The 24438-nt window shown below is 40.5% G+C and overlaps 1 protein-coding gene across 2 annotated transcripts in view; it reads right to left on the minus strand.

Moving 5' to 3' along the window:
• Positions 1-52: 52 nt before the first annotated feature.
• The window catches only part of appa (amyloid beta (A4) precursor protein a), a 30113-nt gene continuing 5727 nt past the window's right edge, over positions 53-24438 (minus strand). The window contains exons 2-17 of one of the 2 annotated variants that reach the window (XM_067493066.1): positions 16257-16424; positions 14364-14499; positions 13950-14062; positions 13658-13848; positions 12985-13310; positions 11975-12142; positions 8797-8930; positions 7888-7962; positions 7649-7807; positions 7022-7150; positions 6816-6915; positions 5706-5918; positions 5466-5519; positions 4782-4873; positions 2907-3053; positions 53-2582 (exon numbers count right to left, since the gene is read on the minus strand). In XM_067493066.1, the coding sequence (XP_067349167.1) occupies positions 2481-2582; positions 2907-3053; positions 4782-4873; positions 5466-5519; positions 5706-5918; positions 6816-6915; positions 7022-7150; positions 7649-7807; positions 7888-7962; positions 8797-8930; positions 11975-12142; positions 12985-13310; positions 13658-13848; positions 13950-14062; positions 14364-14499; positions 16257-16424 (2307 nt within the window). In that variant the 3' untranslated portion in view covers positions 53-2480. The remainder of the gene's footprint in view (positions 2583-2906; positions 3054-4781; positions 4874-5465; positions 5520-5705; positions 5919-6815; positions 6916-7021; positions 7151-7648; positions 7808-7887; positions 7963-8796; positions 8931-11974; positions 12143-12984; positions 13311-13657; positions 13849-13949; positions 14063-14363; positions 14500-16256; positions 16425-24438) is intronic. The other variant, XM_067493067.1, reaches the window with a different exon arrangement.

The raw sequence follows: 24438 nt of genomic DNA on the forward strand, positions 1-24438 counted from the left end.
GGAACCATATTTTTAATTCTGTAATGTGAAAAAAAGATACATACCAAAAATATACATTCAAAACTTTATTATGGAATACAGTGTAGAAAGCCTTTTTCCAGTCAATGCAAATGGCCTGCAAAATATTACACAGTGGAAAGTAAACCAAAATCTAACCCACAGAAAAAAGAAAGAAAATCCTGTTTTCTCTTCTACTCTACCGCCCTCTGTTGGGCAACCAATAAGCACCCTGTGGAAACCAAGGACCCACCCCACTGCAGCCTCCAAATGTACATTTAACTCACCACATCCTCACAGATCCAACTCGCCATTATTAACAGAGTCAGAGTTCACACTGTATTCCTTTCAAAGTAATGTTGAGATGGTGACAAATGTTTACCATGAGCTGACTATATGAAGATCAATAGAGGATTCTTGGCTGCAATACCAAAAATTTACCTCAAACTATAAATGGATCCCTGCTTTCAAACCCTCAGCCCTTCAGCTGTCTTGATGGTGATCGCCTATCATCTATGTACAGATTACAGTGTTCCTCCTCTGAGAAGTCAAGTGAGTGTTGATGGCAGAGAGGTGAGCAGCATGCCTGAAGGAAAAGGAAGACAGGAGGGTGGAAGGGAGAGGAAGGGAGGTGCTGGGGGAAGTGAAAATCCATTATATACAGACTACCTGCCTGGCTGGCTATCTATCTGGAACTGCAAGTCATTTCCTCTATACCTCTCCTCCTTCTTCCTCCTCCCCTCAGCACTTCACCTGTTTTTATGAGCAGAACGAGCAAAAAAAAAAAAAAAAAAAAAAGAGACAGCAACAGCTTAACACCAGACTGAAATAAATGACACACACATGTACACACAGAGATAATCCAAACAGATCCACCATGCTGGATTTCTCAAATTGTTCTGTTTCCCCTCCCCCTCCTTCCAAACTCCCCATAAACCCCCTTAAAATGCCCTTTCAAAAAAAAATATAGGAACCTGGATCAAACACAAAAGTATTAATTCAAGGGTGGGGGAGGGGGGGGTCATTTCTCAGACCTTACACATACAATATTTGCCATAAAATAATTCAGTTAAAGAAATTAATATACAACAAATATAAAGCCAGCTCCCCCCGTAGGTTCAGGAAGGTTAAAAATAAAATAAAATAACACTCTACACGCCTATCAGTGTTACACACCTGTAATTCCAAAATCACAGATCTCTCTTAAATGTGTAATTTTGATATCAAAGCAGAGCCTGTTCATCTAGAGATTCATATATATATATTTTCATTAGGTTGAAGTCACGTGAACACGAGAAGATACTAAATGTACAATCTTGCTAGAATGACAATCTATATGAGATCTGAAGAGAGCAGCGTTAAGATCTTGTTTTTTGTTTTTCCCAAATCCTGTTGTCATTGTCATGCACTACACATAGGAACAGCTAAGACTTTAGCATTACTTCAGTAACATTACACGCAATTATTTAAAAAAAGGACTTTACATCGGATTACTTTTTTCTCTTTTTTTTTTTTTTTTTTTGAAAAACAGAACTGGAAACCATAGAGAAAAACCTTAAAATAAAAACAGCTCATTCAAAATACATAATTACTACCATCATCAACAAAGTCATTTTCATCAGCATCTTCAGATATCCATTAGAGCCTTTGTGTGACTTAACACAGCCCAGCTGTCCTAAGAATGCGCAAAGAAATGTGGATGAAGGGAGGGATGAAGGAGGAGGAGGGGAGAGAGGGGAGGCTTACTTAGACTCCAGTGTAGACTGTTGTGAGTGGAGTAATGATGCAGTAGGTGGCCTTCATTTACAAAAATAATGTTGCTTGATTTAAACCTATATTTCATTACAAAGACTATGACAGAACAAATTAATATGTCCACACGTGGCACTGAATTTGAAATGATTGATTGATACGTATGTGAGCAAGTGATTTTTTTGTAAATGAGGCCCCAGTCTGCCTGCGCTTCTTATCCTACTGATCAGGGGCCAGATTTGTCTACACAAGTCCAGACCTTAAAACTTTTCCCAACTAAAGAAACCCGACTACACTTCAGCCCCGAATCAGTGTGAAGAGAACACGCTTTTATCCCCTACAAGTGAGTTTACTTTCGCTGCACTGGACGGGGCCTTTTCCTACACATTAACAGGCCCAGGTGAGGCAACATATAAAACTCCCTTCATTTCAATTAAATAGCGTCCTGCTCCCATAAAGTGAACAATCATGGTGCAGCCCAATTTGGCCACAAAGTCCGCCCAGGCAAGAATGAAAGAAAACCCTGGCTAAAGACGCTATTGTATTCTTGTTATTGACTATTTCAGTTGCTCAATTGTCTAAGTCACACTGCCTTTTTTGGAGATGTGGGACTAGTCAGATGGGGAGGATGAGGGAAGGGGTAGGAGGGGTTCGGAGGGGAAGGAGGAGGAGGAGGTGCTTGATGTGTGGGAGGAGATGTTTGTGTGTTTATTCATGTGTGAGTGTGCTCCTCAGTTCTGCATCTGCTCAAAGAACTTGTAGGTTGGGTTCTCGTAACCGTTCTGCTGCATCTTAGACAGGTGGCGCTCCTCAGGGGTGACTGCAGCATCCACCTGGAGGCGAGCCAGAGAGGGGAGGGGAATGTTACACACTTACAGCAGTATAACATTTACACACATATTATTAATACTAAGGATAATTGACAAAAATATAGTAACCAGGCTGAGGATATGAGGATAATTAGAAAAGTAAAGCAGGAAATTGTTATTTTGTAAAAAAAAAACACTTCCTGCAGACTTCCTACATATACCCATGCAGTAAATCGACCCATACTATACTGAAAAACACCAACACCTTCACACACCAGATCCCCTGCTGGTAACTGCAACTTATGTACACACACAGACAAACACACACACAAGTCAGCTGTTTCTCACCTCTATAACTCCATGGTGGATGGAGGTATACTGCTTCTTCCTCAACATCACCAATGTTATGACAATCACAGTTGCTATGACGACTCCTCCAACCATCAGGCCAATGATGGCACCCTTGTTAGAGCCCACATCCTCTGCAAAGAAGACCTGTTGGAGTCCAAGAGCAGAAAGAGGACAGTTAATCCAGGGGTCAGATTTGTCTACACAAGTCCAGTTAATCTGTCACATCTGTTATGACACTGTCTGTCTGCAAAAGATTTCAAATCTGACAATTTTAATGAGCAAATTTTTATTTTACTCAGCACTTTTCTCTGGGCATAAAAATGATGTGACATTGTGTGTTTGTGACACTGCGGAGTAATAAGTGTTGTTTGAGTTTGCATCCCAACATGCAGCAAGTTAACTGTGTTTAGAAATAGTTCTGATGTCACTTCCCTCAGGGTGCCAACAATCTCTTCTAGCTGCTACTACCAACAGCTCATTTACTTTTGTTTGTTTCCAGTTTTGATTTACCCAAGTCGTTTTCGCAGTGCGTGACTATTTACATTTCCTGTGTATAAAATCATTACATTGTCAAGTGTAGCTAGAAAATAACTGCTGTCAAGAAAACAAAGACAACACATAAGAAACAATGTGTGAAGAACAATGTAAGGCCATTTGTATTCTTCAGGAAATAATTTCCTGGTGGAGGCTTGAAATTCCTGTGGCTGTCAGGTGATTTACAGGAATCAGAGCATAACAAGGTAATAGCTATGCAGTATGACTCAGGTCCAACACAACACAAATGCTATCACACAATTTTTAAAAAGGTCCTGAAAACCAAAATTAAGGCTTCATCTACCTGTGATGGATTATGCTGCTCTGTGGAGCTCATTTAATACAATACACAATTAAATAGAAGCAAATGGCTTCTTCAGCAGGGGGAAAAACAAGTCCTGATAAATTCATGTATGCTGATACCAGCAGAAATGAGCCTAAAACCTAAACAACTTGAACAAACTTTAAAATAAATAAATGAACTGCAGATAATTAAACAAAAAATACATTCTAAAATCTCAACACTTCGTGTCAAACACTGCAGTGACGGTTGGACTTCTTCAGAATAATCCTGAGCAGAACACTGACCAGGGTTACACTAAATATCAAATTAAAATTTGGGGAGGCAGCTTGACACACTGACTGCTTATAGTAAATGCAAGAAATGTGATCTGTCATAAAATGTAGGGATTAAGGGATTAGGGCCTTTAGGTGAGAGGAATACGTACATGGATTTGGATTTAAGGATAGATTGAGGCTTTTGTGCTGGTATTACACTAAAGAATGAGAATAATGAATGAATGCAGAGCTGGGATGGAGACTTATTATGTTCAGTACAATAACTTGTGACTGACCAGGGTAACACTGACGGGTATAAACAACAAAAAACTGATCTCTAATCAAAGGACAATGGATTTTAGAGAAGAGCAGGTAAGAATGTTGGTCATTATCGCTGTAGTCTCCATGGACACCTGTTTCCATGGTGACAACCTTGGGAGTTTACCAGGAGGACAAACTAGAGACACAGATATGACTGTGAGGTTGTGTGTGTGTGTATATATATATATATATGTGCGTGCGCGCGCGCGCGTGTGTGTGTGTGTGTGTGTGTGTGTGTGTGTGTGTGTGTGTGTGTGTGTGTGTGTGTGTGTGTACTTGTGGGCTATAAGGAGCAAGAAGGGGATGCAAACTTGCATGCATCAGTAAATGCATATTTTCTGAGTGTGTGCACACGTGTCTATTTCTCGGTTTCATCTGCATATTTATATAAAAATCAGTGAATTTTAAATGAATCTGTGTATCTGCATTCTTTGTGATAGGGCCAGCTTGTGTGTTTACCAGTTTCTGGTGGTGAACTTCATATTCAGTGCCCTGTCTGTCCTCTGTCTCCATCCGCAGCTGAGGAATAGCTTCCATCTTCATTCCAGTCACTGGCAAGGGAAGAAAAAGTATTATGTATTATGGATGGTGACACTCAGCCTCTTTTTCGTTCTCCCTCTCTCTCAAACACACACACAGACACAGACACACACACACACACACTTTCTCTCTCACTGAAATCAAAGTGATCTGCTCAAGCAGGACGGACAGCAGAATGTTGGATGTAGCAGTGTGACTTGAATAGAGCACGTCTAGCACAGCATATACCATATGCATAGACCCTGCAGCTGGATCATAAATCTCATTACAACCACAGCTGGTGACTTAATGCAGGTCAAGTGCAGATGGCTGTGTGCAAATAGTGAAATGGCTACTATTTTAAATTGTGCCTTCAAACAATCTGGCAATTTTCAGTACAATAAACTGAACAAACATCAAAACCTTTTTTGTTTATTTTATCCTGGAAGCCACCCTCACAAAGCATTCATAGTTAAAATTGGTCAAAATAAGGTACTTGAAAGATTTAATGGCCCATCAATCAGAGGGCAGGACATAATCAAGTCAACAACAGGCCCTAAGCTTTATCTCTCTAAATACATGAAATCACAGTATCGGAGGAACTTTTTGAACAACAGTGCCAACCTGGACGTGTTGGGATGCCTCTCTCAAGACTAGGGCCAGAATCCACTGGTTCCACTACAGGGAGAGAGAAATGCCATTCTCATATAATACTGTAGCACAGAGCACTATCAGAAGGATAAGTTAGGTAAGGATAAAGCATTTGCAAATCATGGACTACTTTTTAGTTCTAAGTGTATGTAACAAAATACTGCAACACTGATGTATTCAGATGCTTTGTCTGTGTTGGGTATCAGAAAATACCCTGGTTCTCAGTGTTAGGCTGGTTGAAGCTCTCAGGGTGGATGAAGCCCACTCCTCCCATGCCCACTGTGTCTTCCTGTGGCAAAAGGTCGGTCTGGCCATCTCCAATCTCCTGGTCGGGCATCAGTGCATCGTTGCCATAGCTCACCCTCACATCTGTCTGCAGGTTAGCCAGCTGCTGAGCCATCTCCGCCTGCTCCCTTTGCAGAAGCTCTGTATGGACATAAGGGGGAAGCACGAAGACAAATAAAGAGATGAAAGTGAGCTTTGTTTCTTTTAACTCTCTTTTAGTTACATTTTTGTGTCTTATTGTTCTCAGTTTCAACATAAAAGACTATGATGAAAATATTCCCAAAGAAAAAAATATGTGTTTAAATTTCTGCTAAAAGAAAAACCCAAGAACCTACAGCCCACACACTTACTGACACAAATGTTTCTCCATCACAGGGAACAGAATGTCTCAATGTAATGCGTTTAGATCACTTTTTAATAGATCTGGTGCCTAAGAATGACTTATGGTGATATCTGTTCTGTATATGTTCCTGTGTGTGTTTTGCAGAGAAGCACAGGCTGTGACCATCTCCGAGACAGAGACACAGATGGCTTGTGTGACGCAGGCAACTCTAATAAACCCAAAAACCCACAGAAAGCGAGCAAATGCAGAGGCAAAGAGGGAGGGAGGGAGAGGATTTATCTTCCCAGTAAACGGTTTCATTTGACTGTGAACAGAAGAATTAGGCCAAATGGCTCCAACACCATTATAAACAACAACAACAAAAAAAAAATTGTATTTTTGCAGGTTGGAATGTGGAGCATTCAATCTCTCTGCTACATGTGGCACTATCAGGACAGAGTCCCCCCATATTTTGATCATGCATGGGTCAGCAGTGACACAATGAACAGATTTGTTAATCAAAAATTAATATTTACAAGATGTCATGTCCTAAAAAACAACAACAAAACAAACTTTTTTTTGTTGTCCCTCTACCACTGCAAGCCCTTCTCAGTTTACTTACGACCTGTTGCCCTATTGTGAAGTAAATTTACCTCGAATTAATACAAAAGGTACAATTCTAACACCAGTTAAATATAATGCAATGACAAACTCACCAACTTGATCCTGAATGTCGTCAGCCACTCCAGGCACCTTGTAGAGAAGTCCCAGAGACTGGTTCATACGCTCTTCAATGACACGTAGGTGGGTAAGCACCTATTGAAAGTATACATAGATGTACCCGCCCATCATTTTATTTCTGCATGATCAATCAACCAGTGCACACACGATTAAAAGTGTTCCTTGTCTGTGTTGATGCTACCTGAGGTCTAATCTGTGCAGCCTTCTTGGGATCCACCATGCGGACGTGTTCAAAGTGTTTAAGTGTGTGCTGCCTGTCCTTCTGCTCGGCACGCACATACTTCTTCAACAGGCTGAAGACGTGGCGAGGCTGCAAAGGGGAGAGAACAAGACAGACATTGAAGAGTAGGAGAAGGGATGTATGATGCTAAAACATATTTAGTCTAATGCATCAATCATGTAATAAATCCTCTTTCATGAAAGTGATAATGTTCAGCCTCACTGATATAATTGGGGTGGACAGAATTACAGGAACACCTTTCAGTATTATAAAATACTAATTTGTTAATAAAATGTAATTCAACGGCTCAGCAACAACAAAACAGAAGAGAAACAGATTTGTTTTGCAAGAGGTCAAATTAAGAGACTCATGAAAAATATTTCACTTCTAATCAAGCAATATAAAAGACATATTGAATAGCCATAAAAGCAACAAAAAAGGTAGGAAATGGCAGGACTACAACAAAGTCGGCAAGTAAATTAAATTCTAAAAAGCTTTGATAATGAATGTTCCTGTTATCAATAGCTGTCAGTCTTTTGCATCTATTAAAGCACAGAAAAATGCTGCTGAACTATGCACATGATGTACCCTTGGTGGGTCCTGCTGCAGGGCAGTCAAGTAGCTCTCCAGAGCCAAGCGGCGGCGGTCATTAAGAAGAGCCTCTACTCTGGCCATGTGGGTCTCCACCAGCTGCTGGCGCTCACTGGCAGCTTCCTGCTCCAGCGCTTCTACCTTCTCCTGGAAACGCTGCATTGATAACCCAAAATAAATAGAAAGCAGCAAAAGGACCCAAAATTGAATAAATGTACAGTCGATGAATACAATACCTGGATGACAGCCTTCTTGTCAGCACGAGGAAGGTTTTTGGCTTCTCTCTCAGCCTCCTCCCATTCTCTCATCACCTAATTACAGGAAAATGAAGAAAAAACATAAATTATGCTCATCAATCTACTTTAGCTTTTCACATGTTCTATCACAAGCTGATTTTACATTTGAGAGAAACATCTTGTTGCCCTTTGTGGCACAGATCGGCTCTTTTCACAGCTGCAGAAAAAGAAGAAAACTATATTTGACATGGCTATGAAAAGATAACTTCTGGGCCACAAAGGGTAAATACAACATTATGTCAGTCCGGATAAATCCTTTAAGATTGAGACTGCTGATTTAAAGGACTTTCTAATTTTTAAAACCACAGTGAGGGGGAAATAATGTACCATGTCAAAGCAGAGTATGATAAAGATGTGTGAAGATTTAGGATAAAATGCTAAAGAAATGACCGCACAATATCTGTATGGGTGATGTCAACCTTGTTAAATCAGATGCTGTTGGCCCTCTAGCTACCAGAGTTATCCAGAGTAGTGCACAAACTGGTGAAAAAGAAATAAAAGTGCCATACAATCTTTTCAGTGTTCTGATGTGGCGCTTTAAAAACTGTGACGTTGCTGTGGACCATCTGGCTCTCTGCCGGAGAGCGAGGCGGTTGATTAAAGAATACAGTTAAAGTTGAAATGGCTCGGTAGGCTCACCCGGGAGGGATTAACAAACGCACATATTCCTTTTCCTTGCCACACCTCTTTTCTTTCCATTTTCCATTAATCGAAATTTTTTGAACTTGCTCTGCACAAGGAAAATACTTCTGTACTCACTGACATGTATAACACTAAATCATCTAGTTGCCTATTTAAAAAACCAAATGTATTCCCTTCTTTTCCTTTCTCCCTCCTTCTTTGTTATACCTGAGACATCCTCTCACGGTGCCTGGCCTCCAGACTCTCTTTGGCCTTCTGGAAGTGGGCGTGTTCGTTTTCATCAGCAGGCGTCTCCAGGTAGTGGTCCACAGCATCTGAGGAGCTGGGCGTGGCTGTGGGTACTGCATGACATGAAAGCAGAAAAAAGGGCAAGGAGGTGAGCAGATTTCCAATGAATCATCCTTTAATTGCAGGGAACTGGCTGTGTCAACTCAACACACAAAGACATCACATAAAGCATCACACAAATGGGTTAATAGGGTTATTGTGAGACAGGGAGAAAGAAAACAAGATCGCTGTAGCTGGAATCATGCATGCTCCATAAGCAAACAAGGGAATGCCTCAGATGACCTGCAGTTTTTTGTAGAAGAGAGACAAAATCCCTCCCTCATTTATATAACTTCATTCAGAGCATGATGCACCTCTCGTGCCAAAACACCGACACTGGAATTTATTCTGTGGGCTCAGAAGCAGAGCCTGAATTGTGGCCGACTTACTAGCCAGAAATATAAGTGGATCACACGTTATTATATTGCATGAAACCTGAATTTAATCAGTGGAAAGTTGATTATATTTCACAAGTGTGCTATCAAAAATGGTTGGTGTGTGTGTGCGAGGGTGTGGATGCGTGAAGGTCACACATCATGTGAAATTGGGTGTCTGATGAGAGTGCATGATTGCACTAGACACAAAAACAAAAGAGAGATATGATTCATTTAACCTCAGCCAAGTGTCTCAGTTAGCCCCTGTTCCTCAAATTCATCTAAAAGGTTCAGTTCATTTAAATTACAAAAAAAAAGGATTTTCACACTTATTTCTAGTGGCTATCACCTAGGGAGTGCTGGCTTGATTTGTGCCCTGACATTTCTACCTCCATCTCAACTCATTGGAGAAGTTAGATTTTAGTCTGTACTATTAACAGAACTGATACATTATATTTGAAATAGGAGTGTCATTGTTTTTCTGGATAATCCCCTGGTTTTCATACAGTGACTATTTTTGATGAACATTGATCAGGTCTGCAAATTATCCAGAGCAGAGGGCACATTTCTCAAAAGAAAGACATGCAAGCGCTACAAACATTACTATAGATTAAGGTTATTCTGGATGGCTAAATTCTAGGATTCACAAATCAATTTATTGGTGAAATTCTCCTACTTAGTTGTTCCTTGTTCCTTTTGTCACCGCTCTGAAGCATTCAGTACTGTACACGTGTACATTTTCCAGAAACAAAATTTCCCTTTCCTTGGAAATTCACCATTTGTTATCTAGTTCCTCTAGTTTTGTTACAGTGCATACATTCCTCTACACCTTAGTGTACACCTGTGCGTTATGACCACTAATGCTTATGCTTTCTGCCCAGTTACTGTTTAAACCGTGAGTGGGGGGAGTGAAATAGTAAATACAAACTAGATCACTTCCCAAATTCAGACTATTAGAATACAAATAGCTTCCTTTAACTGGACAAACAAAAAACTGAATCAATATGATATTAGACTATATGATATTAGACTAAACCAGACAAAGAACACCGTGAGTTGCTGTATAAGTATTACTTGGACTATCATTGTGGTTATGTTGCTTTCTACTTACAAAAAACTACAATGTGATAGAATGTCAGGTGCACTGAGACTGATTTGGGTCCTTAATTTGCATGTTCAATGTGTGTGTTCACATGGGGGGAAATACCCTGCAGTACTTTCTCCTACTACCTCCACTGTGCTCAGCAAACCAGATATCCTAAACCAAAACACACAGGTACATAAATACAGAGAGATTACTCCATTTTGCTGCATGGCAGACCATGGCAGATGCAGCCATATCAAGTAAGGTCAGTGAACCCTACAGTACACAACGCTAAAATCAGCATAAGAGCCAAACAGTTAAAGCCTCTTCCGCTCCCCATCTATAACACACTACACAAACACACATACACAATTTAAAATGCAACCATTCACCTTGTGGCTGAATTGTCACGTCTAGCTCAAGAGAGTGTGGTGAGAAGGACTTATTTTTTAAGGTCTATGTTATTAAGAAACTTAAAATGTACAAAGAATAACAAAGTGAAAAAAAATCTTCAGGCTACCATCTTGCTGATCTTCAATCATCACAATGCAATATAAGCAGCAAGTGCACTCTGAGAGTATGCAATGATGTATTGAGTTTTTCTTTACTGCTGCCTTGGAAACATTTCCCTATTCTCAAACCTGCAGCAGGATCATTTGATACCTGATATAGGTAAAGTGAATGAATTAACCAGAACATATTTCCTCAAGGACAAGGGATGGAGTAATACAAGTAAGCCTGCAGTGTGTCTGGGATCTACAAGATAAAGGGCAGTGAGGTGAGGATTATTACAAAAATCATTCTTGCTTGGATGATTTTACAGCTCACATTCACGCTGAAGTAATAAATGAGAAACAGGCCATATATGATGGTTTATCGAGCCACAGTAATGTTAAGAAAAACCCAGAGCATGTCAGTCAGCCTCTAAAGCAAACTGTCCATGAAAATAAACCCTGTGTGTCTAGCCATTCTTAGTGGAGCATGCAGCTTTTGGCACCATATTTCACACCATAATTTTGAATCTATTCAATTCAACTTTTTTCTGAGATTCAAAAATACTAAGCTATAAGAATAGACAGCGACAGGAAAGTCCACAGATTTTGTTAATTGTTACAGATGAAAAGTAGCAACCGCTAAAACACCTTATTTAAAAATGTAAGTAAAAAACATTTTACTTAAGCCAGTTGTTTTGAAAGCTGTTAAGAGTTAACAAAACATCATGTAAAAACAACTGGCTCAAGTAAAATGTTTTTTCAAATAGTACAAACTAAACAAAACCTCTTTTCAAAACATATTTCCAGAAAAACACCAATTGACTGGCAACCATATCATTGGTTTCAATAATCCACAAAGGTAAATAATGCAAACATATTAATTTGCTTGACAGACAAATGCACCAAGAAAGCGAGGAGAACGTTAGCCAGGAATGAAGCTGACAGGTCAGTAGGGAAACTAAGCCAGAAAGTTTTAATTCACTGTTAATATTCAAGGGGTGACTTGAATACACTGCGAGTAAAAGTAAGGATTTAGACATAAACTGGAGATGGCATTCAGACCAGCGAGCTGCTAGTTGAGGTTAGCTGCTCTCTGCCAGACTTACTGACGCTGCTGCACACAGACAGGCAGTACTCCTCTGACTCAAAGTTATTTCTGTTGCCTCCGCAGCCGCCGTAGATAAACTGTGCACAGCGGCCCTCCTGTCGGTCAAAGTACCAGCGGGGCCACATGGCCCGGCATGGGCCGGTCTCTGCATTGGCCCAGCACACATCTTGGAGAACACACACACACACACACGTCATCATTCACAAAGTAAACACAAATATCTTTCCAGCTCACTTACAACATGTACGTGCATCATCTTTTTGTTGACACCTTTGTAAAATTCTCAATTGTGTTCACCTATAAAATTTTTTTTTTGGTCCTCTCCGCTTATCCTAATCATTGTCCACGTTTATTTGGCACAGTTGTTACGTTCTATCGGGCTTGGACCGGCACTGTACAGCTTGGGGATGGGAATGGGCTGTTAGGGGTTCGGTGTCTTGCCCAGAGACACTTTCGACATATAGCCAGGACCGAGGATCGAACCGCTGACCCTGTGGTCCGTGGACGACCAACTGAGCTACAGCCACCCCCATAAAATTGGCTACTTAAATGAAAAGGACACTTAACAAAAGTAAAATGCTTTATGCTGCATAACAGGGCATATGAAAAAAGCCAGGTTTAAACATTATAAATGCTGCTTGGAATTTAATTTAAAACCAAAACGAAGAAATAATACAGAACAGCCAATTCTGGTTCTAATGGAACGTATCTAATGAAAGCTGTGACATGATAAATGAGCACAATAAGAAAAATGACAGCAGGAAATTAATTGGTAAGGAACTTGAAGTTCAATTGTGTTTAGCAAAGCATAGAAAATATGTTTGTATGTTGCACTACTAGCTCCAGATTCATTTTAATGAAAAGAAACTTATAAACTTGTATTTAAGATGTTAACATTTAGCGCATTTGAGTTTATCAAGGGCCTTCAGATAATGTATTAATGAAATCAGTGTATAACAGAAGATGGGATCCAAAACTAAAAAAAACCATGTCAGAAATATCCCTCACCTCTGACAACTTCCTCCACAGACTCTGTGGTGGTGGTTGTAGTGGTGGTGGTTGTCGTCATGGCAATATTGGTGGTGGGCTCATCGGCGCCATCGTCATCAAGTGTGTCGACATTAACATCATCTCCTTCCTCCTCTTCGTCTTCCTCCAACACCTCCTCATCCTCCTCTCCATCTCCATCCTGGTCATTGTCCAACATGTCCTCTTCCTCCTCTTCCTCATCATCTTCCTCAGCCACTTCCTCCTCTTCTTCCTCCTCGTCCCCCTCTACCACAGATGGCCTGGTTTCCTCTTGCTGCTCCGCTGGCACTGGCTCCCGGACCATACTGGGAGGAAGGCAGGGATTGAGAGAAAAAGGGAAGAAAGGGAGACAGGGAAATGGAGACAGATGAAGGTGAGAGGGTGAGTGAAGAGACATATGGAGGCAACATGAAAAAGTGGAGGGAGGAAAAGTGACAAAAGGAGGGATGAGGAAATAAGGAGGATGAACAGACAGGCAGAAGGAGAGAGGCTTTAAATTATAACCAAAATGCAGTTTTCAAGGAGCGAAATTTTATCATCTTGGCAACGTTGAAAATAGAAGTGGCAGTATCTGTGATCATCTGAGCGCTAATGTATTACTCTGCTGCTGCCTTGCCCTCATTTATCTGTGTGTGATTGAGTGTACGTGTACCTGTTGTCAGAGTAGTCAGTCTCCGCTCCACCCCACCAGACATCGGAATCATCAGCATCCTGCTCGATGCTGTCGACGTCGCGCTCCGCCTCAGCGGGACAGCACACAAACTCCACTCCACGGAAGCGGTCGATGCCACAGGGCAAGAGCATCCCGTAGTCATGGAGATTCATGGTGCGGTCTCCACAGGACTACATGAAGTCAGGCAGAGAAAGGGGCATGCGGACAAAATGAACAGATCTGTACATATTCCTGCAAGTCATTAAAGTAGTGTGAAGGTGTGTGCACTCACCTCTTTGGCTACAGTGTGCCAGTGCAGGTGGCTTTCACACTGGTCCATGCGCTCCTGGTGCAAGAACTTGCACTTGTCAGGAACAAGCAGGGCATCACTTACAAACTCTCCCACTGCAGCAAAAAAAACAAAAAATAAATAAAAACCTACTATTATAATACCTATTATTCATACAGCAGGCAGCTTTAACCCATCTTTCAGACTGACTGCAAGTACCAGTTAACCAACAATTATGACTCCAATAGACCACAGCTGATTCCTTGGTTGCTATGGTAACTGCTGCATTAACCAGAGGTGAAGAGCTTTACCTTCCTTCTTCTGCTTTCTATTCCTAAAAAGGACCAATACTTTCTAGAAATGCTTCCACAAAAGCTCTGAAAACTGTGAGTCAATGAAAACATATGCTGGACTCACCTAGGCAGCGGTAGGGCACCACAATGTGAACGTGAATGTGACTGCGGCACTGCTTGCGTCCCTTCTTGCACCAGTTCTGGATGTGGGCTGGCTGGTTGGCCTCTACCACATTGGTAATCTGGAGGTCTGGGTACACCTACATATATACAGACATTTAGCAATGTTGCCATGTAGCTTGTATTTTTTGTACAGTGGCTTCTAGTACAGTATCCTCCCAAGGGTGCTGGGGGTTCTCACAGGGATCAATAGTAGTTAAATATGGTAGGGCTTCCATTTCAGAACTCTGACCCCTGACTCTTAGGCCACCTTTTGATCTTGCTGTCCTGAGTAATTCTTATTTTGTGAATTTTGGGAGACCTAGTTATTTTTAAACATATTATGAACGTTAAACTTACTGCAGCGCTTACTGATATGGTTTCTGCTTGGCAGGCTCTGCTGTGTGTCCCTGTATTTTCCTTTCAGCCATGCATGACATCTGCCTCTACACGATCATTGTAATTCAATTTGTCATCTCTCTCCAAACACCTCTATCCTTATTCTTTTCTATGACACTACCTCCTCCACTTTCTCTCCCTGTGCAGAGGAAAAAAGAATAACCTTCTTTTTGCTTTCTTGTCAGTCTCCCTCTTGCCAAGTCGGTGCTTCCTTTCCGCTTTGGCAAAGAAATTGCTTGGAGTTCTCAATTTGTCTTGTTCTAACTTTTGATATTTGACGTTTAAAATGTGTTTGTTATCCCAGGATTTGGTATCAAAGATAACAATGGTAAGATCTTCCTTTGAGCCTGTCAGACGGTGCATGTTTTTAGAGAAAACTCATGCATTACCTCCTCTTATCAAACAACTCCCTTTTATCGTCTTGCTCTTACACAGTGCCAGTTACACAGTGGCAGTCTACACAACTGGAATATTTCCACATGAAATTATGTTTTTTATGGTTGAAGTAGACTGAACAGAAAAAAGTGTTTATATTTGTTTAATTTATTTTTTTACAATTTCTGTCACTGTGTCCAAGTGTCAACTTTTGGCTTAGCGTCAGCCTGCCCAATAATGAGCTAACCCTACTTGAGCTCTTGGATTTAAGAAGCTTCTTTACTGACCAGTTGCGTTTTGGCAACCTGGTGTAAAAATAAATCTGCTTTAACCCACTTATGGGAGACTTCCCTGTGCAATTTTAGTCTGTCATTTCAACAAGCACCAATAACTGACTTGTAAAACACACTTGTGTTTGAATGTAGTTTCTTGCAGTTTGCTAAGATGTAAACCCCATTTCTCTTGGAAAAGCACTTAAAATTTCAGGCATCCGTGAGAGGATTTTTGGCGTTTGTTTTTACCAAATTGTTTTCCATTATCAAACACAGCATAATAAAACTGTAAACCTTCTAGAAAAAAAAGCCCATTAAATCTTGCTTGATGTGAACTTTACTGAGGTTTTTCTAAATAATGATGCTGCACTGCTACCTGCTTAATCGTTGGAATTTACTCTGAAAGCGTTAGCTTAATGACTAGAAAGTAAATTATCAGACCTAAAAATCCAACTAAAAGTTATGATGCAGGCTTATTGCTCACTCAAAACAAAATAACCACTGGATAATTACAGTTTAATGATCCCATTTATAATACATAGGCTAATGAGAGCCGTTTTCCCTTCAGATTATTGTCTTTTTTCCAACACTACCCTAACACGCAGTATCAATGTCCCTCTCCTTTTCTTCATCTTTTCAGGCTGGTACTTTTTACTATGATATAGTAAAGCTTCATATCAGCTTTTAAGCAGAGATTAATCTAATCATGTAATGTCAGACTTAATTGATTCTGCAGAAAAGGTAAACAGTTGGACATATAAAACATAAGGTGTGCAGCTTCTGCTGGTTTATCCAACACCCCCACACTTTACCTCCTGGCAGTACTGCAGGATGCCCTCCTTTGTGCCAATGCAGCTCTTGGTGCCTGAGGGGTCTGGTTCCCACTTCCCGGTCTGTACATTGATGTGCATGTTGAGTTTACCGCAAAACATGGCCACCTGGGGCTCTGCCAGCAGACCCATTGAAACATCTGTAGGCACCTAAAGGCGGGGGGAGAGGATGAGAGAGAGAGATTTCATGAGATATACCACTCATGTTAAACTCATTGAGCACTTGCCCTGCAAAATGCAAGGCGGATGCAATTAAATTTTATTACTTAGATAGAGACAGGCCAGGAGAGGAGAGGAGAGGAGATTAGAATGAGAGATAAAAAGTAAAATGAGAGTAGCGTAGTAGAGATGAGGGGTGCAGGGAGAGAGGAGAGCAAAGAAAAGAAGAAAGCCAAAAATTAGGTATGAGCAGAGAAAGGTAACTTTCCTCCCCTATTTCGTTTACATTTTCAGCTTTATTTCTGGAGTCTTAAAATCGGACTCTTAACCATTACACTGCTAGCATCACACACAATGCTTTAGTTCATATTAGCTTTAGGGTGTTTCCAAGTGTGCAAAATATCTTGCGGAAAAAAACGAGCAAAATAAAGTGATGACCATCAAAAATATTGCGCTTTAGAAGAATAAATTGCCTCAAATATAAAGGTCTGGAGCAATTCAGTACACCCTCTGATTTTTATGATGTCCATGCACACGCACCCACTCAACTGGGCTGTGCAACACCATTTATAGCAATAGTGTACATCTCTTTGCCCATGCAAGCCAAGTTTCTTCTTCCAGGGGAGTATGGTGTTTATATAACCCTCTTTGATTTGTTTTTGGTTCATTTCTGTCTGTTAGTGTAGTACATGTTGAGCATACGAGCAGGTTGGTTGGAAGCAAGGGGAGTGTGTGTTAGCAGACCTGTGTGTGAATGAGAGAAACTCTGCGTTTGGCATGAATGTATTAATTTGTGTTAATTTACATGTGTGTTGATTTGTGTGTGTGTGTGTGTGTGTGTGTGTGTGTGTGTGTGTGTGTGTCTGCTTGCATAAGGCGGTTTTGTGCTGAGGTTCCCTTAGGAGAGGAGGTGCAGACAAACCACTGAATGTCTGCATTGTACTGGCAAATGAGCTAGAACAAAATGGCAGGGAATCTGGGGGAAAGAAGAGAAGGAGACGGAGGGAGGGAGGAGAGGGACTGTTGCCATTGTGTGCTCCCTAATCTTGTTAATGGTTTTGAAGGCACTGGCAGGCAAACAAATGTTGTTTTGTGAGATGGATAGCATATTTTTCCTCCAGACTTGATACTATCCAAGCAGCCAGGGGCATAAAGTCCTCTTCCAATATGAGAATAACTGGTGGGGGCCATCAATTTGGATTAAATTTGAAGCTGAAAACTTGAGTCTTTGGATCAATTTAGCAGCCATGTATCTGGTGTATGACTACAAAAATTGACTTTATCAGCTTTCAATATATCATATTTATACACTCCCACTGTATTTATGGACTTGGCAGAAGTAGACACTGTTCTCTGAAACCGTTAGTTCTTTTACACCTGATTGCGCTCAGAGAAGCCAGGCAAAGCAGAAGAGAAAATCTGCCAGGTACACAAACATGAAGTGAATGCTATAAAATCAACACCTGCACGATGTAATGCAATAGAGTGCTATTGTGCACTTAAAAGCAGGTATCTGTGAAGCTTGTAATGAACAGTTTGTGGCTGTGGGAGGCACAAAGATATTCTTTTTAAGCACTGCATGTTATTTAAAAACTCCTCTTATGTAATGTTTTTTAACAAAACAGTAAAGTAAGTGGCAGTATTGAAATTAGTAATTTAGAAACTAATTTAGAAAATTACGTAATAAAAACACCACAGAAACAATATTTCATATCAATGATCCACAATTATAATGTATTGTATTGTTTCATAATTTAACGTGTCTTTTTACACAATTTTATAGTCATTTTTCAAATTTTAACACTAAATGATTCCAACATGCAGGAATTTATATTTATATTTTGTGTGTCAAGCAAAACAAGATGATATGTTGACAGACTTCCCAAACTGAACCACAGTTGCATCTCTGGTTGCGGGAACACATGATCTACAACCTGTTAAGTCGGAATTTGCCAAAGGATAAATCCCTCATGTCAGCTTAGAAAATATATTGTTTATTGGAACTATATCAGATTTTAAGATACACAGAGCCATGAGCCTGCACTCACATTTCCTAGAAATGCCATTACATCTTCTAATGTTCCTGATTTTTTTTCATGTTCTCATAACATATTGTTAATTATCTCCTATCATCAAAAAACTATTCTCAAGAGTTAACTTATATTCTCACAGAGACCTGATAGCAGATTGTGGTCACTATTACACTTAAAAAAAACATTTAAGTGGTTAATGAAGTCTGCAATCTAAATAATTTAATCTATGTTTAAACAGGCACCAATCATGGAGCACAAGAGCAAATTCCCTAGCGGGGACAACTTTTACTCAAAGAGCAAAAGTCTCAGATAAAAAAAGAAACTTGTTTTCTTGGAGGTTACAGCACATGTGCGCTCACACATACACACAGAGTATGTTATAGCATAAAAGGCCCATTTGCCCCAGTCCTCCTCAGCTCCAACACATGGCCACTTAACACTGGTGGCCATCAGTCGTGCCACAAAGCCATCTGCACCACACAGGGTTATTTAGGGGTCTGTTGCTCTATTCCTATACAACCATCTGTGAGGGAGCAGTGCTAACGGGCACAGATCAAACTCCATCCTGCTGATTAATATTAAAACCCAAGGCTAACTGAGAGTACAAAGTTTTCAAACAATCTCTAAAAATTCTTTTGCATGTGCGCTATCTTTTAATTAACTTACTTTCTGGGTGCCGGTTTCATTTTGACCTTATCTGTCCACTCCCTGGCCTCTTCCTGTCACTTACTGAGAAGAGATAAACCAACTTCCTCTCTGCTTTAGGCATAGGTAGGCAAATCTGTGCCAAGTGCTAGCTGACATTCAAATTCTTTGTGTCATCTTCCTTTGGTTGGCAAATCATATCCTCGCCAATCACACTCTTCTCCTTCCTGCCTCTCAACTGCTATCTTTTCACCACTGTGTCTTCTGCTGATGTAGGAGAAGGAGGGAGCGGACAGGCCTTTGCTGCAAGCTTATAAATCAAAGTCCCAGGATGATGGTGAAGGCAGGAGTGAGAGGAGAAAGTGAGAGAAAGAATAATAACCACAATGGCGAGAGACGGGGCAAGATTGGAGAACAGATGAATTTGACAATAAGCCTTGGGGGCTTGAGCAGAAGGTCAAGCGCTCTGTAAAACAGAAATGATGTGGGGACAGAAGACCAAAGACAGAGAGGGAGGATGTGTAAAATCAAGGAAGCCTTAAATTAAACAATGAGAAACTGAGATGTCAGGCGGAACTAGTTTAGAAAAAAGAATGGCTGCATTTTTGTCAGCAAAACACAATACTGGATATGTTTTGAAAGATCCTCCCAGTTAACTTTAACGCCGCTGATTATAGTGTGCAGAAGAAATCACTTTACTTCTACAGCTTCAAATGACTGGAAAGAGACAGAATTACATACAATTTGCATTTGGCATTTTTTTCTGGATCTGGTTACTACACTGGGAAGCTAGAATCTACTGAGCTATGGAGTGATGTCAAGACAGGCAGATTAACAAATGGTAAGACATATAGGCACAAGAGTGTTGCACAAACGTATAATGTACCAGGAGACACAAGGCTTTCCTACTCTCCTTCGCTTTCCTGTCTTTATCCTACTTTAGTTCTGGTTTACGGTCCTGTCGGCCTGCCAGCCGGTCATGCTGCAGGGAGGGGCAGGCGCAGTAATCTGTGATCTGAGGATTAGAATGGCAGCCTGGTCAGGAGAATCAACCCCTTTTGGGCTCAATCTGGCTTGATAGCCATCATCGTGACGACAAGGAATGAGCTGCGGGGGAAAGGAGGTCGGTGTGGTATGAAATTGACCCTGAGAAGCAGAAATCAGCTACACATCACCTGGCATGACTCGTCTCATCTAACAGAAATTATAGGTGATTCAGCTAAAGCATTCATTCAGCAAAACTATTTTTCAGGTTTTATTCATCATCAGAAATGTGAGCAACAAACCAACACATTGCAGTCAAGAAACCTAGCAAAGCGATAATAAACTCCACAAAAAAAAAAAAAAAAAAGAAAAAAAAAAAGGCAGTGATGTGTCCAAACTAAGTCAAAATACAGACTTAAGCTCTTGGGTCTGCTGACCTATATGGAGGTGCAAAATATAAGTTGTACATAGCCCATGTCCAAGTTATTATAGTATAGCTCTCAATGTTGGTATATAATCACACAAGGGGAACAACAAACTCATAAAGACTTGAGGATGAATTGGAATTTGTCTTACCATAAAAGGGAGGAATAAAACTGAAAAGACAAAAATAGAAAAACCAACAATCCAATTATGTAATGCAATAAAGTTTGAAAAAAAAAAGGGCAATTGAAGTGAGATTATTTGCTACTGCAATTTGATAAAGTGGTTTGCTACGCTAAGGAGGATTTTGATGAGGACGACAATCTCGTTGAAGCAGTTCATATGAACGTGTGTTCGTGACTGTTTTTTCTCATATCGCTGTTCCCATCTCAAACAGGTGACCCATTTCCACCGCTGGAAACCATAACTAGCATTATCATGAGTCTGACTGACATACAGATGGTTCAGCCAACTTTGTACTTATTTTTGTACTTTTGGATACTATAATTGTTCAGAGGCCAATTTTTTGTTTAACAGCTGCATATATTTTGGAAAAACGTTAACCAATAGAATCACATTTGGATAAAAATGTAACATTCTCAAATTCCACCTCTACATCGTAAATAATGTGTGTAATGTATGGGAGAAAATACAATATTTAATGCAAAGAACACTATCTTCCCCTCAAATATAATAATTAACCATTCTCATAGATATATGGGAATTATCACCCTTCTACGTATGAGACTTGCAAAGACATAATTCCTCTTCCCATTTATGTAAACTGCCCATCTACTCCCATATAGAATTCAGGCAGTATGTAAACCGACTTGCATAAATATACTGATCTGTGTGAGCGAATGGCTGCCACATTCACAGATGTGCTCTGCACTAAAAAGCTGAAAAAGGCAGGAAACCGTTTATTGCCCATTACATATAAATGGGGGGTTGTCAGAAAAAGAAATATTGCATCACATGCATACAAAGTGCAAATAAATCCATTTTCTCTTTCTCTATCTTAAACATTATATATCTTCTTGCTAACACAGCGGCTGAGAAACAGTTTAATGTATTCTGGTGCACCGAAAGTACACACACGCACATACACAATCTTTGATGTGTCCCCGTGGGCGCTGGTCCTGCGGTGCTATTAATTGTACAGTCTTATCAGAGTGGCCCAGGCCTGCCATGGGGAGTTGGGTGAAGGTGGTGGAAAGGGGGGATAAGGGAGGAGAGTGTCTTAGATCAGCTCTCATCCCAGGAGGAGACTCCCTGGAGAGTAAGATGTGTCGCAGAAATGCGCACACACACACACACACACACACACACACACACACACACACACCTACACCCACCCACACACCCACACACACACACACCCACACCCACACGTCTTTGGCTACATCCAGGCTAGCAGCTAACAAGACAGAGTTTTTATTGTCCACACACAAGATAATGTCAACTGGTGAGTTTAAGAGGTAGCTTAGATACACACTATCACTATGTAGGACATAGTGCAAATGGCCAGGTAACACAAAACAAATGGCCTTTATGCGTTCTCTTTAGATTTAAGTGTGGGATAACGTGTATGTGATGCAATAAACCTAGAGTTTTTTCCTCTGAGTCATTAATCAACTCATCTTGGTGGATTTCAGCAGAAGCACAGCTATCTGAGGGTTGTTTACCAAATGCAGCACTGTGGGAATTTGTTTGCTTAGCTTGGGAGGATGTGTGACTGCTTAGAGACGACTGGCGAGGTGACAGAGATACTCAACACCCTTGCGTCTTGCTCAGAAGCAATTTTCATCCACGTGGGAACGTGCATGCTCGTCCTCATACTGTATAATCACCTTGGCAAGGCAATCCCTGCTGTTACTTAAAACCCTCAGATCATCTTTGCCTGGACTTAAAGTGTGTGAGCAACACCATTCACTTTAGTGTGAGTGTGCAATGCTATCTGTCCTGGATGTTTGGGAAGTAGCTCTAGTGGGTATTGTGTTTCACTGATTACAGGGCAGACAGACCCTCTTTGCTTTTTCTGGCAGTTCCTGCTGTAAAAGGTTCAATTATATATCTGGTGTAAAAACCAGACAGAACATGAAAAAAAAATTACATTGGCCCAAGACAGTTGTGGCCCAAATTTGTGACAGAGAATTTTAAAAACCATAGGCTGATGTAAGATGAGGTGGGTCAGGCTACAATGAGACCTCAACACCTCAAGAAACCAGTATAAATCATCAAAGCTTTCCTAAATCACTCTGGAATAAATATTGATACCTTCACTTTTTTCAGCTTAAGGTATCAAAGACCCAATCAAATCTTAACTCTGAGGCAAAGCGTCAGCCTCAAACGCACTTGTCTGTTGATAATATTCCTTACATGTAAGATCAACTATTGTGTGCCATGCCATTCTTTTCTTCCTCACAGCTCATCACAACAGTCATCATCTTCAAAAGTTTGCACTGAGTTTGTGGGTAGAATTTAAGTTTGTAGAAATATCTCCCTTCATATTAAATACAACTAAGCTTTTCTCAGGGGTGGGGTCAACATGAATTAGCATTTCAGACAAATCTATTGAAAATCTGATAAGAAGTGTGTAAGAAAAACAAATTCTGACTTCTGCCCACTTAATTTGCCACAATGTGATGGTGGGGCTCCTGGTTTCCTCAATTATAATCACCAAATACGAAGTCTTCTCTCAACCCTGGAGACCTGTGCGGTATAACTACCCTCTGCTGTGGCAACACCATTATCCATGTCACCTGAGAGAAGGAATTTCATCATCAGGTTAGTTTGCTTTCATCAGGAAAATGTGCTTGTGGGCATGTGGTCATGTAGCTTACATGTGGCTTGATGTGCATGCTATTTATTATCATGGTCTGGTAATTCAGTATCCACACAATAAACTGACTGACCTCACTGGTATCCAGCTGGGAGTCACTATGCAGTGGACTCCGAGCGTACACAGATGGAGCTGTGATAGTCTGGGTGCAAACACACACACACACACACACGGTAGATACATTCAGTGGTCACTCAGACCTGAAATTACACAAATCTGTTAACAATTTTCCCCCCAACAATGGTAATAGGGGGGTTTATGCATCATTAAATAGAATACCATAATAAATATTATAGTCACATTGGTCAGATGTAAAATTCCATAACATTCTACAATGCACTCATGGTAGAATTTCAAGAAAACAAAAAAGAAATAATAAAAAGAAATATACTAAAACAAAACAAAAAAGAAACAGTAAAATACTCTGCATGTTGGAGCCTTTTCAGTAAGAAACTGTTTAGATGTGTATATCAACACAAAATCATAAGACAATAGCATCTACCTTGCACAACAGGATTTTATCGAAACATGGTTTTGATAATCTAGATCAGGCACAAATGTTGCAAAACACACAGCTTTGTCCTACTTAGAATTGTGTTCCCAGTGGGTGCGGTGCTGATGGGTGTGCATATTTCGAGTTGTCATAGATGGTTACAAGCACCACCTGTACACAGGCTAACAAGGCCCTAAAAGTTAACCATGATGTATAAATGAAATGACTGACTATCTACTAAAGTGGTCATTCTGAAATTATATCACTATTATTATGAGACTAGAAATTTCAATTTCGCATAGTCCAAATGGAAATTTAAGGGAACTGAGGTTCCCTGCTGTACATAGACTTCCAACATGAAGAGTTTCCCTTCATAATGGTTTACACACACACAAACACACACACACACACACACACACACAGAGACTGTACAAATAAAGGAAGTCCACTTCTTTCATGAAGACCAAACAGGAAACAGATCCAGAAATAGTAGGCTACATTCAGAAATACACGTCCACTTTTTGATGCAAGTCTCCATCTCACCCGTCTCATGTGTACCCACCCACACACACACACACACAAAAC

This window comes from Channa argus, chromosome 23 (assembly GCF_033026475.1).
Source record: "Channa argus isolate prfri chromosome 23, Channa argus male v1.0, whole genome shotgun sequence".
Lineage (NCBI taxonomy): Eukaryota > Metazoa > Chordata > Actinopteri > Anabantiformes > Channidae > Channa > Channa argus.